The sequence below is a fragment of the Carettochelys insculpta genome, chromosome 7 (assembly GCF_033958435.1).
Source record: "Carettochelys insculpta isolate YL-2023 chromosome 7, ASM3395843v1, whole genome shotgun sequence".
In the NCBI taxonomy this organism is placed as follows: domain Eukaryota; kingdom Metazoa; phylum Chordata; order Testudines; family Carettochelyidae; genus Carettochelys; species Carettochelys insculpta.
The window spans coordinates 16,326,349-16,339,660 of NC_134143.1; the positions used below are offsets into that span (position 1 = coordinate 16,326,349).

Here is a 13,312-nt window from a genome sequence, read left to right on the forward strand (position 1 = left end):
CAATACGGCATGCAATATTCTGAAGTGTATTTGCAGAGAGCTGGCAGGGAGTGGGGGGCAGTGGTTTTGTCCCACAATTTCCCTTAAAATCAGTGGGAGATATGCACCTATAACTTCATGGAGATAACCCCGTCTTTTGTTCACACCTGTGTGACCAACTGCAACAGAAACACACGCCGTTAAAGCTCACCCGACTTCACACTCAACTTCATGCTGATCTTGCTAAACTGGCAAACATTCCATCTGCCTCCTGATGCCCTTACATGCCATGGACTGTAGTCAGTTTTACTGAGAGAACAAAGGTTACACGTTAAGAAGCCAGGAGGTAAAAACTGTGGTCAAGAGGATGCCACTCACATACACTTCTGTATTCCTGGAACATCATCAGCATTTTTTTTTTTTTTTTGGCCTCAGGACTCTAAGTAGAGAGCTTGCTGAAGCGATGAAAGTTCGAACGCTCTCTTTTATAGGAAGTAGACTACCTTGGCAATGTCAAGCTGAAACCTGAGAAGATGGGAAAACCTGGCACACTGGGATTTGGATCTGCAAAGGAGAACTGCACATTGGCAAATGGTTTTAGTGCATGTTACTGCACCCCCAATCCCTTAAGGAAATAATGTTGTGCATTTTGCTATTGAAAAGGCAATCTATTGTAGCCATGTAGCACAAACCCCTTCTATATCAGACAAAGGACATTTTGCAGCATCTGTTCCTGGAGTCTAGGTTTCTGCAACATTGGCTCAAGGTTTTCATCTGATGCAGCATGTTCTCTTTCCATGCAGTGTTTAGTGCTGGGCACCTCCATTACTTGCTATGTTTTTTTAATTAAATGATATTACCCAAATCACTAAGAAATGAGTAGCTTTAAAATGAATTTAGCATAATCTTCTAAATGGAATATTACATGGTAACAAGCATTACCACTGCCACAATCTACCCTGTTTACTTGCCTGGAGTGAGGTGCAGCGTTTCATGTTTGTGTGCAGAATGACTTTTGTTATGTGCACCAATATGGGCTGGGGCTGAGGGGTTGGGGCGAAAGCTCCAAGTGGGGGCTCTGGGCTGGGGGTGTGGGCAGGGATAGGAGTGTTTGGGGTGTGGGAGGGAGCTCCAGGTTGGGAGGGTCCAAAGTGGGGTGGAGGTGGAGGCTTTACCCAGGTTGTTCCTAGGCAGCAGCACCAAGGCAGGTTGCCTGGTGCCTGCCTGCCCTGGGGAATCACGCTGCACCCCAGAAGTGACCAGCAGGTCCAGTCCATTTTGAGGGTGAGGAGGGGGGAACAGGAGGCTTCACAGTGCACTGCACACACTGGTCCTGCCCACAAACACACCCCATGCCTACTCTCATTGGCCAGTAGGAGTGCAGAGCTAGTGCTCGGGATAGGAGCGGTGCATCCTATGCCCTGCCCACTCATGCCTAGGTGCCAGGATGCAGCTGGCCACCTCTCCACCAGCCTCAGCGCAGAGCTGTCCTGGCTGCAACAGCTCCATGCTGGGGCTGGTGGGGAGGGGTCCCTCTCCCTCAGCCATGGCAGCTTTGGGGCTTGGGGAGAGGGATCAGCCCCGAGCCCTGGCACAGTGCTTAATGTAGAGCTAAGCAGCTAAAAGGGGAAGTGGGTGAGGTGTTTTTTGGGAGATGGGGAGGATGCACTGAAGTAGGTGCAGAGGAGCTGGAACAATTTCCATTGTGGGGAGCTGAGAGCCACTGAACCAATGGCAACTGTGTATATTGCGAAGCCACTTCAAGCTGGGGCAGACCGCTGGCATCCCCCACAGCCCCTAGTTCTCATACCTATGTGTGTAGGGGGTGTGTGTCAGGGAGAAGACCCCATGATAGCTGGGGGATGAATAGAACTTAGGCCTGGCCTGGTAAGTTGTCAAGACACTTCTGCAAAGCTGCTCTGAAAAGAAAAATGTGAGTCAAGTCCAGAACATTGTCTCACTAGATGAGTGGTGAGGCAAATGTTCTTACTGACCATCGCACATCACTTACCTGGGGGCAGTCTTTGATGTAGTGTCCTTTGTTAAAACAGAGGTGGCATAGGTAGTTAGGAGGTGGCCTCTTGCTGGGTTTTCTGGCTTCTGAGGAGAGGGACAGGTCAGAGAAATGCTCAGTGAGCGAGCTTAACCCATCCACTATGTTGTTAAGAGAGCCATAGGGAGATGCGCTCTTGTACAGACTGCTACTCAGCGCCTGCAAAAAAAGAAAGGAAGAAATATAGTATCATCCTAAAGGTTCTTGTGAGAGTGATCTGAGCAGCAGCAGGCCAAAAATAGCAGCAGGAACTTGGAGAGAGTCATTTCATTAAGAAGAGGGCTGTACACTTTGCAAAAGCAGTATACGGGTCATTAATACAGAGGCTTCTCGACTGTAAGGCTAAAGATAGCACGATGGATCAGATCTCCCCATTGGTCAAGGAAGTACTGAGCTCACCGCAGTTCACTCATCCCAGCCTGGCCTTTTAGTGATGATTGCTTTCTTATGTGATAGACCCTACCACAGCCAAGGTGTGGTTAGAGCTTCCAAGCAAAATGCTGAAGAGAGACCCACAAAAACAACATTTTTTGGTGTCCACAGCTATTTGGAAGGACAATATGGACACCAGGGAAAGGAAAAGAAGGCCAAGAAAAATATAATTGCTCATTTGCAAGCTGCGTAACGAGACAATAAACATAGTGTCTTGAGTTTTAAAGTCAAACAATAAGATTTGCTTGGATCTACATCTGTCTAGTATTTTCAAGACAAAAACTGCTGTGATTTAACCATTTCCTGATAAATGGCAAATACCCAGTTTTGTCTCTCACCTTCATGGGAGCTCTATGCTTTTCAACCTGCAAGTCAAAACTAAAGGCAGCCCAATTTGCCATTTGGAAGCTTCAGAACTGCAGGAAACCCATAACCACCTCCCCAGGAGTTAAGTGAAAACAAATATTCATTCTCTTTAATGCCTTGGGCAACAAACAAACAGTAACTCATTGAGAGGAGCTTTCAAACATAAAAAGTGGCTTTTTTCCTCTGGGTGTTTCAATGTGTTGTGCAGACAAGACCACAGCACAGAGAGCTGCTCCCACCCAAAGCATGGGTATGACATTTGTCATGGGAATGTCACTTACTCGGGGAGTTACTCCTGATTTACATCAGGATGTACAACAAAGATCAGATCCATCTTGTGACTATAGTGAGGAGTTATTATTTCTGTGCTCTCAATCAGAAACTTGCAATAAGCAGGGAAAAGATTCAAATTGAAAATTAAAAGATTCCCTCATATAAACAGATGCTAGAAGCTGAGATTCAGGGAGTTTGAGAAATGAATTCACTAATCTTTGAGAACCATAAACATGCAGGATTTCTGCCCAGCTTCTGTGATGCTCAAAGAGTAAATAAGAGATACCAAGAATCTTGGCATAATTTGAAACCATCACTGCATCCCAGGACAGTGGCTTTAGATATGCAAATAAAACCTGGTGCAAGTAACAGGCTATCGGTGTCATGCTTTGCAATCTCCTTTAGCCACACCAGAGGGAAAAGGGAGAAATTACACAACAGATGAAAGGTCTATGGCTTGGGAGTCGGGAGACATGTGTTCTCTTTCTGCTTTTACCAGTGACTTGTTCTTTGATCCTGGGAAAGTCACTGCAACTCTCTCTGCCTCAGTTTCCTTCTCATCCTTTGCCTTGTCCAATTGCATTGGAAACTCTTTGTGGCAGCCCAGTCTGCACAGCCTGTTTGTAAACTGAGGCCTGATCTCATCTGGGGGTTGTTATCTTTCCTTACCTGGTGGGCTTGATTCTGCCCTTGTTTTACACCAGTGTAACCCAGGAGGAGCTACGTTAGTTTAATAGCACAAGCATAAGTGTGGTGAGCAAAGAACTGGGCACTTTGTCTTTGGGGTTAATTATCACAACAAATGATTGCAAGGTTCTAACTGCTTCAGCCATCAAGTGACTAAGGATACCTCAACAGTCATTAGTATTTGTTTTCTAGGATTACGGAATTCCACAGGAATGAGAAAAATCTTGGCAACCAATCAGTAAAAGGAAATGCCATGAAAGCAAAAATATTGTTAACTCATGAAGCTCTTCTCTCCCGTGTAGCTACTTTCACTGATGTGCATATGGAATAATATAATATTTTTAATAGCATGGTTCAATTGAGCACTGTGTATTTCACATATATAAAATAATTAAGCTCTGCAACCACCTTGTACAGTATCAGAATTATCCCCATTTTACAGATCAACGAACTCGCACATAGGCCAGGCCTCTGCACTCACTGGAAGAGAAGGGTCAATGACAGTGAGTGTGGGGTTTCTGGGGGAGTTGGGGTAGCCCCTTGTGCACCCCCACATGTTGCCTATGGGTGCTGCAGGTGAATCAGTGCTAGTAACAACTGGAGGTTTCATGGGAGAAGAGCTTACCGCTGCCAAGGCCTGCTAGGGTTGAGGACCCAAACCACCAGGTAGACAAGTAGTGACCCTATTTAACTTTAAAAAGCCAGCTCCTAAGCAACCAGAAGAGTTAGTGAACAGGAGTGGTAAGCAGAGGAAAGGGGGTGTTGTGAGAGAATTCTCCGGGTGAAGGAGGAATGATTACATGAGCTTTGAGGTGAGTTTGTTTGTTTTGTGTTTGAGTTTAGTATATAATATGGTCTGCATGCGGGATAGTGCTGATTCTCACAGCCTGCTAGCCAAGGCTGCTGGATTTTTTATAAATCTTTGAGTCCCTTATTCTTTTAGGAGCCATTTACCAGTGTCAGGGCCATTCAAGGAGAACAGGGGTTTTAAAAGGCAGCTCCTAAGTAACTAGAGAAGCTATCAAACAGAAGAGTTTTCTTTTCAAGGGAGTCTGGCAAGGGCGTATGAGAACCAGATATACCTAATATTTGGCCAATAAAAATCCCCCACCGAAAAAATCCTCCTCAAAACACGTTCTCCCCATGAAAGGGTGAAAAGCATACAGGCAGAAGTCCAGCAGCAGAGTGGGAGGGATAACCTAACCCTAATGGCAGGTGCCATGTTTGTATTCAGTGCCAAGAGCTCCTGGCCCTCAGAGGCCAGGTGCGGACTCTTGAGACTAGAGTGGCTGGACTGGAGAAGCTAAGGGAGAGAAAGGCACAAAGATGAGACTTTCTGGGACACAGTACTGTGGTCTCACCCCCAGTCTGACAGCCTCTGTGCTGCTCAGGAGGATGAAAGTCTTGTGGAAGGACCTCATTCAACTGGAATGGAGGAAAAGAGTCCCACAGTTGAGACCCTCCTTTCAGAGGAGATTGTGGTATCCTCCCACAATGAAGATACCTCTCCACGCGAGCGAATCCCTGTTATTAGGAAGAGATGGGTAATAGCTATGGGGGATTCAAACATGAGTAATACAGTCAGTTGGGTTTACGATGACCTGGAGAATCACATGGTCAATTGCCCACCAGGTGCAGAGATTGCAGATATCCCAAGACTTGAAAACAGACTTATCTGCACTGCAGAGGAGGGGCTAGTGGTTGCGGTACATGTAGGCACCAAAGTCTTCACTCTAATTATCCGTGGCCTCCTGTTTGCTCATCACTGTGAATTGTTGGCTCATTCAGCTGAGAATGCACAGGAGCTTTTTGATCATTTTGCTACCTCTGCTCATCATTTTGGTCTCAGTGTGAGCATCAAGAAGACAGAGACAATGTCCCAGTCTGTTTGGAAAGAGCCCAGAACTCCAGTGATCACTACTGCTGATACTGTCCTTTAGGTGGTTGGTAAGTTTTGCTACCTGTGAAGCATGCTGTTCTCCAGTATAAATGTTGATGATGAGATAACTGCTGGACTAGCTAAAGCCAGTGTAGCCTTCAAAAGACTGATCAAACTCTTACAGAGTGACCCTGTTGTTAAACGTCACATGAAGGTAACAGCTTAGCAGGCCATTGTCCTGACTATCCTGCTGTTTGACTTGGAGTCATGGACCATATATCATCACCACATTTTGAAACTGCTATATGGGCAGCCTCAAGAAGATCGTCCACGTGAATTAGTGAGACAAAATTCCAAACACAGAGGCCCTTAAACACTATGGTATCATGGGCATGGAAGCAATGCCTGTGAACAAACAGTTTCGCTGCATTGATCATGTTATGAAGACGGATGATACATGGGTACCGAAGATGGTCTGCTACAGCCAGCTTATTTCTGGAAAATGTTCTGTTGGTGGTCAGTATAAGCGTTACAAAGATATCTTAAAGGTCAACATGAAGTCATGTATCACACAGCCTAGTGAGCTGGAAATCATAGCTCAGGACAGATTGTCCTGATGGCAAATTATTGCAGAGGCTCTCAAACGCTTCAAGTCAATGTATTTAGACATTACAAGGAAAACATAAGCTCCATAAAGGCTACATCTACACTAGCCCCAAACTTCGAAATGGCCACGCAAATGGCCATTTCGAAGTTTACTAATGAAGCGCTGAAATGCATATTCAGCGCTTCATTAGCATGCGGGCGGCCGCAGCACTTCGAAATTGACGTGCCTCGCCGCCGTGCGGCTCATCCAGACGGGGCTCCTTTTCGAAAGGACCCCGCCTACTTCAAAGTCCCCTTATTCCCATGAGCAGATGGGAATAAGGGGACTTTGAAGTAGGCGGGGTCCTTTCGAAAAGGAGCCCCGTCTGGACGAGCCACGCGGCGGCGAGCTGCATCAATGTCGAAGTGCCGCGGCTGCTCGCATGCTAATGAAGCGCTGAATATGTATTTCAGCGCTTCATTAGTAAACTTCGAAATGGCCATTTGCGTGGCCATTTTGAAGTTTGGGGCTAGTGTAGACGTAGCCAATATGTGGATGAGATGATGGAGTTGGGAGGAGGGATTTAGGTTTATTAGGAAGTGGTGATTTTTGGGGGGAGAAAAGGAAGCCTATAAAGGAACCACGGGCTCCACCGACACCAAACCAGATTGCTGCTATGTAACATTTGAAAAAAAAAAAACCATAGAAGACTTTTTACAGCAGGGTGGGGGAAAGCCAACCAGCGCAGAGGAACACTTGGTCCATGGCATGTTTCCTGTCCACAGGATGGCTCAGGGTAGTCATCCCAGGCCCTGTGCTTTGGGGGGCCTAAGATTCAGGGTCACTCGAGGCCTGGCAGCAGTGCTATTGGCCCAGTTCCACTCCAACTCATCAGCTGCTTGCATCACTCAAGAGAGAAGGGAGCAAGAGCTTGGGTCAATAGGTGGAATACAGGAGAGGAAGAGCAGAACAGGGCAGGAAGAGGTCGGGTGGGAGCAGGTGTTTGCAAAAAAGAATGGAGTAGGGGTAGGGCCTGAGGTGGAGTGGGGTTCTCCCAGGTCCTGCACCTGCTAGGGACATCACTGAATACAGATATCTCTCAGGGGAGGCTTTATTAACAGAGAATTTCTATATGCTAGTACAGAGGAGAAAACAGAAGTATAGGTGGGAACTGAAGAGACAATCAAATAAAAAAATATATAACATAAAGGCAGACACATGTTATAAGTGCTAGAATCCTAAATAATATGACTGAACTTAAGTGCCTGGTATTAAATGATATACAGCCATCGCAGAAATTTGTTGGAATGATGACAATCAATGGGATACAAGAATATCAGGGCATAAATCACACAGGAATGACAGAGTAGGTTGAACAAATTATCGTAAAAATCTGAAAACGAGTCAGTCTGTATCAAAGACTCTCCTTGGACAGAAACTCCATGCTCAAAAAGGAAGACTACAGCAGAAAAAGAAGACTATTGAACAGCTCAGAATTGAGTTATAAGATTTGAAACCTTTTTGCGTCTCATCCCTTTAGTCTGGGCCACTTTGAATAGTGTGGATTTACTATGCGATGCCTCTCTGGTCTTTAGTGGTAGCGTCAGACTAGGCTATCTTAGGCCAGCTCTTACTGTATAAGTGATCATGTCATAAAACTTTCACACTGACCTCTACTGTCCCTGGCAAGGACAATGACTAAATAGGAACCTTAAAATATCCTTTCAGTTCAGGGTTGAGTCACAGGTACAGAGAAGGACAAGCTTTCACTGTTGCTACCTCTATTGAACCCATTCTGTGGTCACTGAGGATGCTGAAATTTATACCCAGTGTCTTGCCTGGGAACAAAATTCCAGTAGGCTCTAATCAGACTTCCCAGAAGTGTAACTGTATCTTTAAATTATTCCCAGGGTTTGATTATATGAAATATTAAACTGTCCAGACTCGCCAGCACATTCTGATGCCTACACCAGCCCACAGTGTTTAGGCCATTTGATGCCTGAGATTTCCAATGTCTTCTGGCTATTGGGCACACTCTCAGAAAACATTCTCTCGGGATTTATGAGGCCTATTATATTGCTCAGCACTCCTAGTACACGTACAAGGTTCCCAAGGAATGTTGTGGTCTCAAATCCTGAGTTCTGTGCAATATTAGTTCTTGAAATAGAACTTTGGATGTCATGAAAAGTACAAATCTGGACATCTTAATCATATTAACTAAACAGGAGACTAGTCTGTGACCAGTGTGTCTCCCTCAAGTACTGATGAGTTTAAACAGCAAATAGATCTAAGGCTAGTGAGGTTATTATCGCTAATCTTTGTCCTGTTGCCAGGGTCTCTCTCATTTTCTGTCTCTCTTTAGTATAATAGCAGTTGAACTTGGATGGGAGAACCTCTTGCCGAGGGTCAACACGCACAGTATCGTATGCCATAGTACCACTCCCTTCCTCCTTGTAAAAGGTTTAAAGTGAAAAAAACTCCACGGTAAGTACCCAGGGAAGATAATATCCTGTGGCTGTGACATCATCACAGTGGTAATTTCACTTTGAAATCTGAGAGGTGAAAATTAACAACCATGGATTTATGCACCTCAGTGGCACCTAACTGAACCCCCTGCTTTAGAATTTTTGCCACGAGTCTCTTTGCCCTTTTGACTTAATTGCAGATGTTGTAATGAAGTGGTATAAATAATTTTTCTACAAAATATAGTTCAATGTGCCATCTATTCTTCCATAAACAAAACTGAACTTCAATCCGAAAAGCAATCAACCAAGAACAGTTGCCATGTGCTATTCTTGTTCTGATTTATCAAAATCCCAGAACATATGCTTCATTTAAAGCAGCAAGTCGTCCCAGTGACTTTAAATCAAGACTGGGATTATTTGATGTGTGTGACTGCCTGAATAAAGGGATTTAGGCTTGTTTTCCTTATCACTTGTCATGGTCTAATAACCTGGAGATAAATACTCACAAACTGATGCATGACATTAAAACATAAAAGCAGCCACATAGCACTTTAAAGACTAACAAAATAATTTATTAGGTGATGAGCTTTCATGGGATAGACACACTTCTTCAGATCACAGCCTTAACAGAATAGACTCAATATATAAAGCACAGAGGTCCAAAAATTGTTATCATGGTTGACAAATCAGAAAAATTGGTATCAAGGTTGGCAAATCAGAAGAGCGGAGGGACACGGTGAGCGGGAATTAAGAGTTAGATAAAACATCAAAGTATGTAAAAGAGTCCTTATAATGGGTCGGTTAATTGCTGTCCCTGTTCAAACCATGTATTCATGTGTTGAATTTGAATACGAATGTTAGTTTTGAGCATTCCCTCTGTAGACGGTTGTTAAAGTCCCTTTTCAGCAGAACACAAAACTCTCAGGTCTTTAACAGAATGGCCCACTCCATTAAAGTGCTGGCTGATAGGTTTGTGTATTTGGAGATTTTTGATGTCTGTTCTATGTCCATTCATTCTTTGTCTAACAGTGTTTGCAGTCTGTCCTAAATACACGGCGTGCAGGCATTGTTGGCACATGACGACATATATGATGTTAGCTGAGGAACAGGAGAATGTGCCCGTGATTCTGTAATTAATGTGGTTAGGTCCAGTGATGGTATCTCCAGAATAGATACGTGGACAAAGTTGGTAGTGGGGTTTGTGGCAAGGAAAAGTTCCAGGATTAGTATTATTGTGATATAGCCTGCGGTTACTAGTGAGAATCCTCATTAGGCTGGGAGGTTGTCGATAGGAAAGAACAGGCCTGTCACCTAGGGCCTTCTGGAGTGTGCCATCCTGATTTAGGATAGGTTGTAGGCCTCCAGTGATGCATTGCTGTGGTTTGAGTTGGGGGCTGTAGGTAATGACAAATGGTGTTCTGTTACTGGCTTTTTCAGCCTATCTTGAAGTAGTTGGTTCTGGGTACTTGTATTTTTTACTTCTCCTGGGGGGTAATTCATGTTTATGAATGTTTGGTAGAGCTCTTGTAGTTTTAGGTCTCTGTCAGTAGGATCAGAGCAGATGCAATTGTATCTCAGGGCTTGACCGTAAATGATGGATCGCGTTGTGTGTGCAGGATGGAAGCTAGAAGCATGTAGGTAAGTGTAGCAGCCCATGGGTCTCCGGTAGAGAGTGGTATTGATCTGGCCATCAGTGATTTGTACTGTAGTGTCCAGGAAATGTATCTCTTGTGTGGAATAGTCAAGGCATGAGTTGACGGTGGGGTGCAGATTGTTACAGTCTCTGTGGAATTCTTCTAGAGGCTCTTTAGCATGGTCCAAAGGATAAAGATATCATCAGTGTATCATAAGTAAAGGAGGAGTAATAGGGGACAAGAGCTGAGGAATCACTGTTCCAAGTCAGCCATAAATATATTAGCATATTGTGGGGCCATGCGGGTGCTCATAGCAGTGCCACTAATCTGGAGGTATGCATGACATATCACATAAGTTAGAATGGTTATACCAGCAGGTATTGCAATGAAATGCCAAAAGATGGTGAAGTCATAGAAAATTAACTTGGATTTTCTTGTTGATGGGAAGAATTCTGAATGCAAGCAGACTCTTGGGAATGATCTCATTCACCAGCTGTAACTGTCCCCACCTTCTTCTCATAACACCTCCTCACAAGAGCTAACAGCCAAAATAACTTGTTTTTACCCCCAAAAGGAGCTATTTTTGGAAATGCTGGCAAGCAGGCAAGAGTATCTCAAACCTGTGCCCGTGCATGCATGCTCTTTCTAAATAGCTGAGATGATTTCATTTTCCGATGCCAATTTTCAGTGCAGAATGAATTTTGTAGCTGAGCTATAAACCACAGAATGTAGGGGTTTTAATGGAAATAATTACATCACCTTTTCTTTTTTTAAGATGTGTGTCTTAGCTCCCATAGCGCTCCTGGTCAGTTTGGTAAGCATGAAAATGGGATGAATGAGATGGAAATCAAGTGCTGTCAAGAGTAAGGGCCCATAGCTTACCTGCAGGTTAATACCCAGACTCTCTACTGGGAGCAGCTGGGACCCAAAAGAGACATGGGATTGGCCATACTGCCTGACTAGCTGTGGGAATTAGCAGACCTGCTCTTGAGATGGGCTGCAGAAGCCAGGCATTGGCTATTCAAAACATCCCCCTCCAACTCTGATCATATCTGTGCTTATTTGCTCCCAGCCCGGCTCTTCTTTTCACTCACTCCAGGTAACCTGGCTCTGACTCCAGTTCTCACCTCAGACTTTTAACACTTGACTCCCATTCTGACCCTCGTCCCGATTCCTAACTTGGGTTCTGACCCATGGTGCTGGTGTCTCCCCCTGACTTCTGCTTTATCCACAACGTATGCCCTAATCCCTAACAAGCTCCTAATGCAAAATCAATGTGTACATGGCATTAAAATAAAGGGCAGGTGTCCCTTTAAAAAAGTAACTGCTAGTCGTCTGTTTCTCCCTGAAACATGTGGAGCTAATACTTAGTTTAACTAGTCAATATGAATGATAGAGACAGGTTGGGGAGGGGAACAGTAGTTGCAGGATTCAAATGAACAATTCCAAACCCTGAACAAACCTTCGCCTGGGTAGATGATTAGATGATGTATTAGGCCTGCCTCAAGCAAACCCTTTTGCATACAAACTGTAGATCTCAAGAGGTGCCTATCAGAAAGCTGGCAGCTCTGGATTCAGAGAAGCCCCCAACTCTCTGGATCTGGACCCCTTTCATGGGCTGCACCTCTCATGACAATAGTATTTCCCAACATTTTTCTGTTCCAGAATTTTGGAATGCAGAAGTGAATTAAAGATGTGAATTTACCTGGGTAAAAGGAGGAAGTCTTGACTGCACTCAGGCTTGGTCTATACAGTAAATTCTTTCATATCCAACATCCTAACATCCAGAACTCTGAAATAACCGGCATTTTAACCACAAGTACATTTTAGTTATGTTTTTCTTAAGTGGAGTACAGTGAAAGCAAATACAAATAAATACAGTGTTTACAGTGCACAATACTCCTGTTGCTGGTAAATAAAGTACTCTGCATACATTATTGTTTGTTTCTTAATATCTAATCTTGTTTTTCTTTAGTAAAAACAGTGACAAGTCCTGTGGCGACTTGTAGACGAACAGATTTATTGGGGCTTGAGCTTCCACAGGACCTTTTGCAGTTGCAAACTAACATGGTTGTCCCTTTGGTATTTTCCTTTAGTGTTATGCATTGCCAGATACACCTCGCCACTATCCAGAATATTTGACTATCCAGCAACCTCCTGATTCCAGAGCTGTCGGATAAGATAGAGTTTACAGTACTAGTCAGGTAATTCAATTGAAGATATGCAATTCTAGCTAGGTAATTGCATAGCTAGAATCAACTTATCTGAAATCAAACTACCAGGCAGTCCTCACTGAGAGAGGTCGACGGGAGACATTCTCCTGTCAACCTCCCTGACTCCTCATGATAGCCGCGGGAATTAGCAACAGCACTCAGTCGACTGCTGACTCTAGATACTTTGACTTTACACGTCTCTACCAGCTGCGTGAAATCAAACTCAAGTTCAACCCTGAAGAGGTCAATCTCCCAGTGAGTACAGACAAGCCCTCAGGATCTTGTGGGTGTTTATTTTATCAAAATGGGTGGACTAGTGGCTGACTCCAAACCCTGGTAGCTGTTCCTTCCTTTACCTTCTCAGATTGATGGGAAATGAATTCCAGACTGTTGTATGATTAGATGCTTTTCTTGAGGACAGAAACTGTAGGAATTCTCTAATGGAATGGTGCTTTCAGACATGGAGATCAGGAGCGAATGTGGTACTGTAGCCTAATGCACTGAGCATGGGAATGGAAGTTAATCTGTTTCATGGTAGATAAAAATATATTTTTAAAATAAAAATAGATTTTATTCACATTTGATTTTTTTAAATCAATAAAATACTAATTTCTCGTTTAAAAACAACAGTTTACTACTAAATCTCATCACAAACATGCTACATCTATGCTTACAGCCTCATTAAAATGAATTAATGGCACTAGCCTGTCCAGCCTACATACCAGCTCTTGCTTCTAGAAAGTTC

At 44.0% G+C, this 13,312-nt stretch overlaps 1 protein-coding gene across 1 annotated transcript in view; it reads right to left on the bottom strand.

Moving 5' to 3' along the window:
• ZCCHC24 (zinc finger CCHC-type containing 24) overlaps positions 1–13,312 on the bottom strand; it is a 174,551-nt gene that overhangs the window by 145,747 nt on the left and 15,492 nt on the right. Inside the window, exon 2 of the mRNA XM_075000066.1 lies at positions 1,991–2,191. Within this exon, the coding sequence (XP_074856167.1) occupies positions 1,991–2,191 (201 nt within the window). The remainder of the gene's footprint in view (positions 1–1,990; positions 2,192–13,312) is intronic.